We start from the raw sequence: 14,103 nt of genomic DNA, 5'->3' as shown, positions 1-14,103 counted from the left end.
TGGTTGTTTTTCTTCCGGTCTGTGAAATCTTGCAGATGCCGTTAGGAGCACTGGAGGACACCGAAGGACACCTGAGGACACCCGAGGACACAGAGGCACATGATTTTTTTTCTCATGCACTACTGTCAGGATAAAGTGACCGTTTTATAAAAAATAACTTTTTCTAATCACATTTGCTCCATATCTACCCACTGCAGCTTTAAGTAAAAGTACTAATACTACCATGTAAAAATACTCTACTACAAGTAAAAGTTGGGCATTCACAATCTTACTGAAGTAAAAGTACATAAATATTAGCATCAAAGTAAACTTAAAGTACCAAAAGTAAAAGTATTCATTATGTAGAATGGCCCATTTCAGAATAATGTATTAACAACACCAGATTATAATCTTTGATGCATTAATGTGTTCATCACTGTAATGTTGCAGCTGGTAAAGGAGCTAATTTGAACTACTTTATAAACTGCTAATGCATCATATTTTATTAATTGAGTTATATTTTGTATTAATAATCTGAATCTGTAAAGTAACTAATAACTAATGTTGTCAAATAAATGTAGCGAAGTAAAAAAAAGAAAAGTACCTCTGAAATGTGGTGGAGTAGAAGCATAAAATTGCATAAAATAGAAAAAACTCAAGTAAAGTATAAATTCCTCAAAAGTGTACTTATGTACGGTAGCTACTTGAGTAATTGTACTTTACATTACGTTACATTCCACCACTGCTAATGGTCAAGGTGGGTCCAACTCCAAGTCTGTCAATTTAGCCAATTCATTCAGGTCTCATTTTGAGCTTCCTTAAAGCACATTTGTACTTCCTCAACTCGTCTTCACCACATGCAAGAAAAGCAACTCAGTGGGCTTTGAGGGGGTGTCATGGTTGCCCAGCAGTCTAATAAACACATACCAGGATGGTATCCATAGATACAGTTGAACATACATGACACTGATTCAAGACCTACTTTGTATCAAAGGATGTTGATTTGTAAAAGGTAATTTTCATGAAGAATGATAAGAGGAGTATCACAGGCATTGTATCGCCTACAGCAGTGGTTCTCAGACTGTGAGCTCTTTGTAGTGGTACGCGGAGGAATCTCTGAAATATTTTCTAAAAAATTATTAAGAAATAGGGCTGACCCATAAATCGTATTTTTCATCATCATCATATGAACATGCGCGATGAACAAATCGCAAAAGGTTGTCTGAAACGCGATGAATAAGAAAAAACATTATATTTAGGGATAGTTAAAGATCCCATATTATAAAAAAGTGAGATTTTCATGTTTTTTTATTATAAAGCAGGCTTAAGTCCTATATAAATACTGTGAAAGTATCAAAACACTCAATCCACAGGGAAATACACACACAGCCCGTATTCAGAACCTCTGCATTTGAAACAAGCTGTCAGGATTTCTGCCCATTTGTGATGTCACGAATATACAACATTTAGACCTTTTACACAATTTTAAACGTGAACATTCTAAATGTGTCCCAGTTTATTTCCTGTTGCAGTGTATGTGAATGTCATCAGCTGACAGGAAGTACACATGGACCCAAGCTGTTGCCTAGCAACGCAATTCTGTTGCAATTCCGTCAAAATGCGCTAAAAAACAGAGCGTTTCAGACAGAGGGTAAATACAGGCATATTCAGACACACAGTATGAGGAAAATAAAGTTATTTTTTTAACATTACAGCATGTAAACATGTTCTAGTAGAAACCCAAAATACAAGTATGAACCTGAAAATGAGCATGATATGGAACCTTTAAGTAACTAGGTATTAAACTAGCCGAGGGGATAAAGCTGTATGGAAGTTTTTATTGGACTTTATCAGTTGTAACCCACAGAAGACATTCCACATGTGTACCATGATCTGCAAATATTTCACTATCCACAAACATGTATTTTTGTATTTGTGTTGTATAAAGTCACATCCACAAAAATACAGGGCGATTTGCAAATACATATTTCTACAGATCCGAATTGGACAAAATTCTGTAAACAAACAGGAGGGAAGCTGCAAATGTCACATGGCCCAGAAATCCACAGGAAGCAATCTGCAAATGCCAAATAGATGCACAAATGTGTGTAGATATCATTTTACATGTAAACCTTAAAATAGTATTTACAGAGTAAGTTATGAGTATTTGCAAATCGCCCTGTATTTTTGTGGATATGACTTTACACAATACAAATACAAAAATACATTGTGGATAGTGAAATATTTGCAGATCATGGTACACATTTGTGGAATGTCTTCTGTGGGTTACAACTAATAAAGTCCAATACAAACTTCCATAAAGCTGCAGCCTCTCCTCTGCTGCTCTGTGTCAGAGCCTTTAATACATCAACACACAGCTGCAGTCAATCAGTGAACAGCTGATCAGAGAGGCCTCGGTGGAGACAGACAGCTACAACTACTCGTAAGTTCAATAAAACTTTGCAAGTGTAAAGCCAAGACACGTTATCATTACACCTGTTCAACAAGCATAAACATGATGAGACTGTTAAACATGGAGGAAAGCAATGATTCAATCTGCACAGCTCGTTAGCTCTGCGGCTAACAGCGACCTGTAAACACGTGTAAGTTATTGAGTTGAGTTGTGACTGACTTTAGTTCCCTGGTCAGCAGTGATCCAGTGTTTGTGTCCGAGGAGTTTATTGTGAAGGAACAGAAGACGTGAAGACGTGATGCGCTGCAGACTATTGAGCCTCCAGGGTATATTAATGTATTATCTTCATAAAGTATCATAAACCCTCAGCTACATCAGCTGACACTAAAGCTGCAGTAGGCTGTGTACTCAGACTGGTTAGGTTAGTTTGTCACATATCTTACCTGTAAACTCATCAGCTGACTGAGACAAACTGCTCCTCTTCACTCTATCAGCCCTAATGTTACTGCAGCAGAGACAGGAGGACAGGAGACAGAAGACAGGAGGACCTGTGGGCGAGAGGACGGAGGACAGGAGGACAGAAAGTAGGAGGGCGAAGGACAGGAGGACAGAAGACAGGAGGGCAGAGGACAGGATGACAGGAGGGCAGAAGACAGGAGGGCAGTAGACAGAAGACAGGAGGGCAGAAGACAGGAGGGCAGAGGACAGGAGGACATAAGACAGGAAGGCAGAGGACAGAAGACAGGAGGACAGAAGACAGGAAGGCAGAGGACAGAAGACAGGAAGCAGGAGGACAGGAGGACAGGGGGACAGGAGGATAGAGGGAGGAGGACAGAAGACAGGAGGGCAGAGGACAGAATACCAGAGGACAGAGGACAGGAGGAAGGACAGATACTTACTGAAGTCTGTGTTCTTCAGTCTTTATAAACTTTACTTAGTATTTTCATGTCAAGAATATGATTTATTTTATTAACATGTTAGATTTGTTTCCAGTGAGATATTAAGGCAGAGGGAGGAGGACAGAGGACAGCAGGACAGAGGACAGAGGAAGTACTGATACTTACTGAAGTCTGTGTTCTTCAGTCTTTATAAACTTCAGTTAGTATTTTCATGTCAGGAATATGATTTATTTTATTAACATGTTAGATTTGTTTCCAGTGAGATATTAAGGCAGAGGGAGGAGGACAGAGGACAGCAGGACAGAGGACAGAGGAAGTACTGATACTTACTGAAGTCTGTGTTCTTCAGTCTTTATAAACTTCAGTTAGTATTTTCATGTCAGGAATATGATTTATTTTATTAACATGTTAGATTGTTTCCAGTGAGATATTCAGGAGTTTATTTGGTGACCTCGCTGTTGTAGACATTACTGTTGCTGCTCTAGAAACGACATTTGGCCCAGTTATATTTTAAATACAGAATATGTATATGTATAGCTAATATGCACACTTCAATATTTGTTTATTTATCGCAAGTCATATCATCATCGCAATATTGAACAATGCTGTTGCACATCGCAGATGTTCCTCATATGGTGCAGGCCTAGTGTGAGAGGATGCTCCATGCATAGTGTGAGAGTTGTGTGGAAGAGTTTAAGTGCCAGTTCTAGTGCTCCCCCTTTGACAAAAGTCCACAATAAGTAATATTCTTATTAGGAATAAATTTGCCTCCTGCGTGAACTGTGCTTTGCTGAATAGGGTAGGCCTACGCTACTGTATTTTAACATCGGTCATAATGGTGCTACTTGGAGAGCCAAATATTTTATGAGGTGGTACTTGGTGAAAACAGTTTGAGAACCATGGCCTACAGTTTGAAATATGTAACGACCCAGTATGGCAGGTGTTAGATGGCTAATAACTTTTATTCAAAGGTGTTGCAAGGACAGTAAAAAAGTGTGCCAACCAGCCCGGATCCTCTCTCAACAACTGCTCTCGTGCCACCATCAATCCAAGTCTCAAACCAGTCTCCCCAGGCCTTTATAATAAACAGCTTCGTCTACAGCATCCCGTGGATTAAAATGTGTAAAAGATATTAATTTCATCAACTTATTTGGAAACCACCAGAAATTTGGTCATAAATCAAATCCAATCTGCATCAACCTTAAGCATCCCCAAAAAAAGCCTTGTGGGAAATGAACGTTCATTCATATAATTTCATACTATTCATACTATTGTTGTGAAACAATATATCTCCAGTAGAGGGTGCTATTCATGTTTCTCTGAAACTGAATGTGTAGAAACCATAACCAAACCATTTAATGCACCTCTCCTCCCTTTTGCGCAAAGGCTGATATTTTACACATTTGAGCTGGCATCATATTTATGAAGCAAACCTGGAACTTCACTTTATTTGAGACTTTTATGGCATTTATTTATCTTGAATTATGACAGATCAAATTACATAAAAATTGAATGCAGAAATACACAATACAAAGCTTATATTTAACCATTGGAAGACTGAATCTGCATCAGGTCATTAGTAGATGTAGGTTGGTGTGTGTCATACTTTGATTTCTAATAATAATATTATATATATAATATTTTCAGTTGCTTTTGAATGAATAAAGCCCAGACAAACTGAGCCACGCAGCACAGTTATTAACTAACTTACTTAAAATGAAATGAGGAGCACAAAGTATGATTTTCAACAACTTTCACCATCATATTTTATAGGTGTTTGCTGAACCGTATAGGAGTCGGCTATATGCTCAAAATCATCCATTTCAGGCCACACTTAGGCCATTTCATAAATGTTTTGAGAGTTGTGGTGAAAACAGTGGCTACGTTCCAAATAGTACATACTGTAGCTGCCCTTACAAAGTATGTACTGTTGCATGCAGTATGCTACATACTACTTCATCTTAAATTGCGCCTTGAACTTTGATCCTCTTGCTCATATACGTGCTGCACAGAGGATTGTGGGTCAGAATAGCCATTAAAGCATGCTGGATTGGATACTGCAAAATACGACCGGAGGCAGAAGGACATCCTGGTTGCATTTGAAATACTATGTGTTGTGACATACTAAATCTATTTCTGGCTTACTAAATAGTATGGTAGTATGGGTACTAGAATGCACAGAGTATAATACTGTATGGTCTCTCTATTGAATGACTTTTGGGGAATTGACTGTAAATTTTGAAGTGAGCATCAAATATCAAGCTCAAAAATGTTTGGATGAAATCAAGTTAACTCATATAAACAGTTCACTCATATATTCATCAGATATATGAACCTAGCAGTTTTTGCCCTTTCCTGCACACGCTGACCTATTGCTAGCGTGTTGTAGCACCCAACACCTGTTTCTTTATTTCTCCACCTCCTCAGTCTTTGGGTCAGTCTAGGCCAAAGGGACCAGCACTTGCAGACAGATGAGCTTTTGGACATTTCCATGAAAACTCTGGGGGATTTTCCAAGGCCTCCCCACATGTCTGTGAGTCCTCGGTCTGTCTATGTGGAGCAGCGCGGTTGGCTGGGACGGTGGTTATTCTCCTGGGAATGCATTCCTGAGCTTTTGCATCATGTGAAACTCAGCCTTCGCTGCCCCTTTGTCACTGTTTAGCTCCATGGTCAGCAGGGAAAACAAACAAGGTGGCTCTCATAACAGATAGAAACTAGAAGTTTGTGGCAGAAAAAGTACATGGCAGAGCATTTAATAAAATCCCAGACCTAGGTCTAACCAGATCAGCTAAATAACAGACTTTTTTTTTTTTTTCCCCCAGATATCTACTTCCACTTTTTTTGATGTGATACACTGAATGAATCAAGAATATTTATTTTGTCATCGACAGAGAGTTATACACAACTTCAATGGATACCTCACAAATACTCAATGTAAAGATATTTGCATAAAACATAGAAATTTACATCTGAAATATTTATTGTGCAACACTATTATCTTCAAACACAACAAGGTTTCTCCATAGACGCTGTGTTGTGCTATGAGCTCTTGTAACAGGAGAGGGTGCTCTCTCCTCAATAATACTGTCTGTTTGGTATTAATTCTGTAAAACATGAGTGATAAATGTATTTATTTAATGATCCTTGGGGAAAAAAACAAAACAAAAGGGGGGAAAGAAAAGATCAGAAAAGTCAAAATAAAGTCTCTAAACCTATTCTGTTGCGTTAAATGAAAACATATCATATGAAATATCATGAAAAAATATATTTTTGTTACATGCACTGACACACTTCTCTTGCTTTAATACCACCCAAGTGTATACACATACTGTACTTATGTCAAGTAGCCACTATTCTTTTATAGGTGCTTTTCTGATTAAATACATGGGTTTTTAGTGATGTAATCACATAGTTAGTCCCATTGTTGTGTGATTGGTAATGTCTTTTTCCCCAGTTTCACTGAGAGGAACTATGTGAACGGACGGGGAAAGACCCACTTCTGTCTTTCTTTTAACTGGACGTTTCTGTGAAACTAGTGCACTGCTGCTGGAGGCTGGAAGAGATATGAGATATAGATTAAATGTCTTCATAGTTATGCCCCAACTTTATTGGATTGTGCACTAGATCTGATAGTGATCAATGGTTTTCAGATGCTTCAACCTAGCAGTGTGTCAGTGGTATGCTGCTGGGGTCATATTGTTGAAGTAGACAACACGTTCACCTGGAAGGGTCAGTTGTTGAATTTCATTAAGTCTCACCCCGGACCAACCTCGTCCCATTAACACATGGAAGTCAAATAGCAAAGAGACGCAATGCATCAGAACACTTTGCAACGTTATAGAGTGAACTTTTGGTCCTCTTTATGTCCCCTATAACAAGAACCTCATAGCCATTTAAAGCGCAGGCATGGAATTGCACATCAATACTTCAGACAGCCTGTCTCTGTACAGTATATATTTATAATGTCACATGAGTTATTCAGAAGACCACGTACATTGATGTCCACATATCAACAGTTTACCACAGCTCAAGAATAAACCACTTTTTTTTTTGCAAACATGTAGATTCAATTTAACACTTTTAAACCAAATAAAATCAGTTTGCTTTATAATTAACTCAGAATGCCTTTAAACGTGTTATGCTCCTTTTCATGATTACTGCGTGTGATGCAAGAAGAGATGAGCATGCATGTAACAACAGAAGAAAGAAAAAAACATCAAGGAATCACTGTAATTTTCTATGGAGACTAGTGTGTGTGTGTGTGTGTAATGCACAAGTGTTTTTTTACTGACATAATGGCTCCTATGCATAATTTATATTAGAGTAATACTCTTATGCGAAGGGGGGGATAACATGAATTCCTATATTATTATTATTATTATTATTATTATTTGGCAAAGCAAGAGCAGAGAAGAAATGTTTTTTTTTTTTTTTACAAATTAGTGAAAGCAGTATACAGATGTATTTACGCACAACAGAGGAGTATGCTGTGAAGTGGGTGTGTTTGGGAGAGGAGGGGTTAAAGCTTGGGAGGGTATAGATTGCAGCCTGAGCAGCAGTAGTGGAGTAGGCTGGATTGTGATAGCGACAGATGTCTAGAAACCTGTGAGGGGGCACTCCTCAGTTACAACACAGTCAGTCCCAGACTGCACCTCGGAGGCAGGGGCGGAATCTGCAGCTGTCACTCCAAAAAGGTTTACCTCCATTATCACATCCAGCCGAGGAGAGCCTGGACAAGAAGAAAACCAAGTGATCCCTCTCTAGAAATACAGGTCGGTTTTATTTTTTTTGATGTTTTATTTTTTACTATGTGTGGGTTATGTTGTGTGCGTAAAAAGAAAGAAGTGAGTGAAGAAAGATGAGCTGCAGTTTACCTATTGTTCTCTCTTTTTGCCTTTCCCCTATTATGCTAATTTGTACATTTGAAGGCTGGCATAATAAAGGCAGTTTTTTTTTTTTTTTTCTTTCTCCTCAGTGGTCGGATTTGATTTAGTGCGTCTTTTTTTTTTTCAAGTAGGCCATGCAGGCGATTAAAAAAAAACTGGGATAAAGAAAAGCGCAAAACAAAAGTTGTGAAGTTGTGGTGCTTTACTATAGGTTTTGACGCGTTATTGTGGTTGATTATCTTTTGCATGTTAGTTTGAGTGCGACGTTTTTTGAAAATGCTGGTGAACAAAAAGGGCAGAGCAGCTGAGAGGAGCAGCGGTGGTGGTGGGCGGGTTGAGATGGGGGATGGAGACCTCCACAGCTTTTATCACTCAAGGGTTCATAGCCGGTGTATAGTGTATTTCCCCCTGTATAGTAGCCTATAGGTTTACATCCTATACACTATAGTACAGATTAGCATCAGTGTTTGCTGCCATTTAACCCATTACTGTAGTCAGTGTAGTATCTTGCTGGTGAGGAGTCCCCATCCTTTGTTACCAGCCGGCACATGCTGCCTCTACCTCTGCCTTATCTTTCTAAATGTGTAAATTGTGTCTACTGTACATTTTTTTTTAAGCAATTACTCGGAAAAAATTGGCTTTAAAAAAGTGTCCATAATGATTTGATCTCAAAATATGTGTTTTTCCTCAAACTACATGTTTGCTTTGTCTTGCTTTGGAGGCCGGAGACACCAAAGAGGGTTTGGCAAAAAATAGGCAAATAAGAAATCAATCAGATACGACAAATAAAAGCATGATTAGTTAGAAGTATATAGAAAAGCAGAAGTATAGGCTGACGTTGGTGCAAAAGCTTATTTTCACCACTGGCCTGTTCATCCTTTCATACTGTAAATTGGTGTAAGGGATGTGCAGTTTATATCCCATCATGGCGCATCCTGGCTTTATTGCTCCATTGCAGCACTATGGACAGTTCCCACATTGTTCGTATACCCACATTCTGCCCTGAAGGGTAAAAGTCCTATTTGTGGCATTTTGGACATGATAGCCTATTTCCAGCTTTTCTTGGAATAGCATCTCTCAAACCGAAACAGGCTAAATGAAATTATCAGGCTGTGGCATTTAAAATGAATGTATAATAAAACCCCATGATCTCTCTGTTTAAGGGTCAAACTGAAACTCAATCAGTAACATAAAGTTGAACTTCCAGTTCTCTATTCTGTCACTGAAAGGAAGTTGCATTCTGTTGCAATCACTAACTCTTCCTCTGCAACAGTGTTGTCACGTTAACACAAAGAACTATTAGTACTAGTACACGCAGCTCTATTCACAGAATGGGTCACTTTGATTATTGTTTTTTTTTTACACTGATTTGTAGTTCTTGCAGAAAATCCACTTTTGTATGTGAATGTAACTTCAGGCTCTGAATTGCATATCTGTTTGTAGCTTGTCATGCTGAGAGAGGAATAGTTGAATATCTACATCATACTGTAGATATTCAACTCGGAGTTGTGGGCTCATTTGGCGCTGAGCCTTACCCGACATTCCTGAAAGGGTAGAGAGTCTGTGGAGTTGTCTGATCTCAATGAGGTTCCCATGCATTTACATTTGTTTTCTGGCCAAACTGTGTTTGGCAGAGAGCAGTTTCCTAATTGAACTTCTAGTTCACCTCTAGACAATAGTCTTCTCTCCATTCTCCTGTCCGACGGAGCACTGTTTTACATTTGAAGGAACGAACTCACTCTGCATTTTAGAAAGTATGACCAAATACCTTCCTAATGTTCAAACGTGGTGTATAAATTTTAACTACCTAAAATAAGTATCTCAGTAAAATAGGATCACCTCTGTGCTTGGGTGGCATAGTTGTTCATTGGTTAGCACTGTTGCCTCACAACATGAAGATCCTGGGTTGGCCTTTTTAATCAATGTTTTATCTCTCATATTAAAATACAACTTCATCTACTTGTTCCTAGGAGACACCATGGGAGGCAAACTGAGCAAGAGGAGAAAGGGATATGATGTGAGCGACCCCAAAGAGGCGAAGGATGAGACCGCAGAGGTGGCTGCTGGTGCAGAGGAGTCTGCTAAAGTGGAGGATGGCGCCCCACCCACAGACGCTGAGGTGACAGCTGAGGCAGGCACTGTGGTGGAGGAAGCTGTGGGGTCTGCTGTGGCGGCAGTAACTGAAGCTGCAGTAGCTCCAGAAGAGCCCAAAGCTGCACCTGCAGAGGAACAAGCTCCTGCAGCACCAGTAGAAGAACCAGCTGCAGCAGCAGAGAAGGCAGCACCATCAGTGGAAGCAGCTCCTGCAGCAGAGAAGGCAACTCCAGTAGTGGAAGCAGCTCTTGCAGCTCCAGTAGTTGAAGCAGCTCTTGCAGCTCCAGTAGTTGAAGCAGCTCTTGCAGCTCCAGTAGTGGAAGCAGCTCTTGCAGCTCCAGTAGTGGAAGCAGCTCCTGCAGCTCCAGAAGAACCAGCTGCAGCAGTAGAGGAGGCCACTCCAGCAACAGAGGAACCAGCTCCAGTAGAGGAACCAGCTGCAGCAGTAGAGGAGGCCGCTCCAGCACCAGAGGAACCAGCTCCAGCAGCAGTGGAGTCAGCCCCAGTAGTAGAGGAACAGGCTCCAGTAGAGGAACAGGCTCCAGTAGAGCTCCCAGAGGCTCCAGCAGCAGTAGCAGAAGAACCCTCTGCTCCAGCATTAGAAGAACCTGAGCCAAGTGAGGTTGAGATTGCAGCAGCTGCACCCGAAGAGCTCGCTGTAGAAGAACCTGCTGCAGCTGTAGAATCTGTGCCAGAACCAGAGGTTGTTCCCGTCTGCACAGAGGAGGCACCCGAGGACCAAGAGCAAGAGCCCATCCCAGAGACTGTTACCGAACCAGAAGCCACTGAACCCGAGCCAGTTGCTGAACCAGTGCTGGAGCAGGCCCCAGAACCAGAGCTTGAGGCAGAGCCAGAACAAGAACCAGAGCCAGAATCAGTGGAAGAACCCGAGCCAGAACCTGAACCAGAGCAAGCACCAGAGCCAGAGCTGGAACAATCATCAGAGCTAGAGCCAGAGCAAGTACTACAGCCAGAGCCTGAGCAAGAGGCTGATGCAGAGGAATACGCAGCAGAGGAACAAGTAGAAGAAGTTGAGCCCGAACCATTTGTAGCCACATCTGACATTGAGACCGCGGAAGCAGAAGCAGAAGCAGAAGCACCTGAGGTTTTGGAGTCTGCACCAGAGGAGGTCCCCACTGAACCTGAAGAAGAGGATGCCTCCAGCACTGAGGCAGAAGCTGAGCCAGAAGCAGCAGAAACCGTCCCAGAGATCGTCATCTCAGAGTCCGTCTCTACTAGCGAAATCACTGCTGAGTCTGAAGAGGTAGCTGAAGCTTCTCTGGATGAGGTGCCTTGCCCAGAGCCTGAGGTAGAAAGCAAGATGGAAAATGGAGATATAGAAAGCCCTTCTGTTACAGAGGATGCGGCACTTCCAGCTGTGAATGGAGATTCTAATTCTGCCGCTACACAGACAGAGGAATGTGTTAACGGTAGCGAGAAGCCAGAGGAGACGACTTTCAAGAGGCAGATTGACTTTGAACTGAAAAAGGAGGTGAGCCTGAATCTGGATGTCCAGGAAGTTCTCGATGCGGTCCCCGACATGACCGAGGGTCTCAGCACTGAGCTCACCCAGGCAGTCTGAAAAAAGAAGCCATCTTTCAAATCAATGTGAATCCAGTTTAATCCTCCGAAGGTGCGAGAAAGCCATCAAGGTATCACAAACACAGCTAGGCTTTCTGGAAAGCTGTAACGACCGCAATGTCTATAGTGGTAACTCAGGCAAAAAGATATTTTCTTTTGAGGAACCAAAAATGAAATGCAACCACTTCAGGATAGAAAGAGACAGAGAGGGAGAGAGAGAAGAGAGATGGACGTGCAGAGAGGAGACTTGAGTTTGGAATTGGAGGGGAAGTGCAGACCGAGTGAAACTGGACAGCAGAGCAAAAATACTGGACAGTAAATGTGATATTAATGAATGGATACATGAATAAATCTGTCTTTGTGTGAGCGCCCGATTAATATTACAAAGTGGCTTATTGGAACAGCATTCATTATTAGTATATTATCTGATTTAGAATGTCATATATCCTTTCTATTACTATATGCAGAGACATGACATAACTGTTTTGGCCTTTTATAACAATGGTACCTGTGAGGACTGTTCATTTTAAATTGATGATTGTTCGGAATAGAGAATAAAAAGAGATTGTTATAGCCTACAGTGATCTTCCTTTCTTTTCATGCATTCACTGGGTCACTAGTAAGATTTATTGTACTTTACTCTAAGCTATGAATCAGACTGATAATCTTAACTCATCTCAAATCATAAAATCCAAGAATGAGTTACATTATTTTTGCAACATTATTTACAGAACATCTCTGTTAATTACAAACCACTAGTTGACATCCACAGCTCATAGTAGCTCTAGTGGGTCAGAGTTTGACTGATTATTCATATCTACGAAGAGCAACGGCCTTTAGGTCAATGGCCACATTACAAATACGTTGGTTCGTTGGTTGGTTGGTTAGTGGAACATGGCTGCCAAGTATAGACTATACAGCCTGCATGTCATGATTGGGCAAACAAAAGGATTTCACTGTACCCAGAGAAATCAGTCTATTTTCCGAGGTAATCCTCCTCACTTCTTTCTCTTTCACATCACCATGCCTACAGCTGGGGCTCCGTGCCATAGCAGCACACCCTGCCAACATTTCACAGATCCATACCGGCTAAAGGGGAACTAAAGGGGGGAGGGGCAGGAATGCTTGCAGGAGGCAGAGAAAAGGAAGAGGGGGGGATAGAGGGGAGGGTGTTCTGGGATGAAAGCAAGTGCTATGATGCTGTACAGAGGAAAAGAAGATATTCTCTCTTCTGGTTGAACACATTTTCAGACTATTTCATTGAAATTGGACAAGCAATGGGGGTGAGTTGGAAGGTAATTGGCGGGATAAACATGTTTTGACACCTACCTGATGCCTCCTTGTAGAATGCTGCCACGCCTGCTGTTCACACTAATGTCAGAGACCAGAGAGTCTTTGGCATGCAGGTGCTAACGCACATATATTAACAAGAGGGAGTAAAACGATATTCGTGTATGTGCATTTGTGTGTGTGTACATTTAAAGACAGTGGGGAGGTGGAGGTTGGGCCTTAGTAGAGTATGGTCATCGAACCCTGAAATAACTACTGGGCCATGGGTCAAAACATCAGAGGAGATCCGATCGTGATAACGGTAACCTCCCATAGAAGTAGCTTCATAATGGGCCCATCCACATACCAGCTCTCTCCGGTTTCTTAAAAAAAATACTCCAGCACTGCACATTTATGAAAGGAATGTTGTGGAGAGGGTTTGGGGGCCAGGAGGATGAACTCGCTGGCATGTTTTCATATTTCTTGCTGAAATGACTTACTTTGTATGCATGTGGGTTGCTGCTATAAGTCGCTAATTTGCAACATCAGTTCTACAGAAAGATGATACCTGCAGATGCAGTACATGTGCTCTGAAATTATTAAATAAGGATGACAACACACAAAGCTTCAGTTACCCAAAATCATTTTATATAAGGCTCAAAGTTTAAAACAGCATCTGTGTCCAACAACAGCAGCAACCCTGTTTTGGTTCAATCTTTTAAATAGTTCTACTTTAAAAATCGCTAATAGGTTAAACTTACAGGCTTTCATTATTTATAGACTTCTAAAAAAAAGTCAGTTTGGCAGCATCGTGACCTGCTAACCTTCAATGAACTATAGATATTCGGGGGTAGCACAGTAAAAAAGGGGAGCCCCTTCAAATGAAGCAGAGTGGTTGTAGTAGTAGTAGTAGTAGTAGTAAACCAAAGAAATGTGTCGCTACAGCTATTTATTCTGGCCAAATCTCTACTGAAGGCTCATC

The 14,103-nt window shown here is 41.0% G+C and overlaps 1 protein-coding gene across 4 annotated transcripts; it reads left to right on the top strand.

Annotated features, from left to right (window-relative positions):
* Nucleotides 1-2,301: 2,301 nt before the first annotated feature.
* Nucleotides 2,302-12,430, top strand: si:dkey-56m19.5 (protein TsetseEP). Of its 4 annotated transcripts, XM_037752661.1 has the most exons (3): nucleotides 2,302-2,422; nucleotides 10,148-10,494; nucleotides 10,576-12,430. In XM_037752661.1, the coding sequence occupies exons 2-3, from the start codon at nucleotides 10,156-10,158 to the stop codon at nucleotides 11,851-11,853; spliced, it is 1,617 nt and encodes a 538-aa protein (XP_037608589.1). In that variant the 5' UTR covers nucleotides 2,302-2,422; nucleotides 10,148-10,155; the 3' UTR covers nucleotides 11,854-12,430. The 4 variants fall into 4 exon arrangements, with proteins under 4 accessions (XP_037608589.1, XP_037608561.1, XP_037608580.1 ...); XM_037752633.1 differs by having other exon boundaries at nucleotides 10,148-12,430; XM_037752652.1 differs by lacking the exon at nucleotides 2,302-2,422 and adding an exon at nucleotides 2,430-2,582 and having other exon boundaries at nucleotides 10,148-12,430.
* The last annotated feature ends 1,673 nt before the right edge of the window (nucleotides 12,431-14,103 follow it).

The sequence above is a fragment of the Sebastes umbrosus genome, chromosome 2 (genome assembly GCF_015220745.1).
Source record: "Sebastes umbrosus isolate fSebUmb1 chromosome 2, fSebUmb1.pri, whole genome shotgun sequence".
Lineage (NCBI taxonomy): Eukaryota > Metazoa > Chordata > Actinopteri > Perciformes > Sebastidae > Sebastes > Sebastes umbrosus.
The sequence above is the reverse complement of the archived record's forward strand: the minus strand, read 5'-3'. Positions and strand labels throughout refer to the sequence as shown.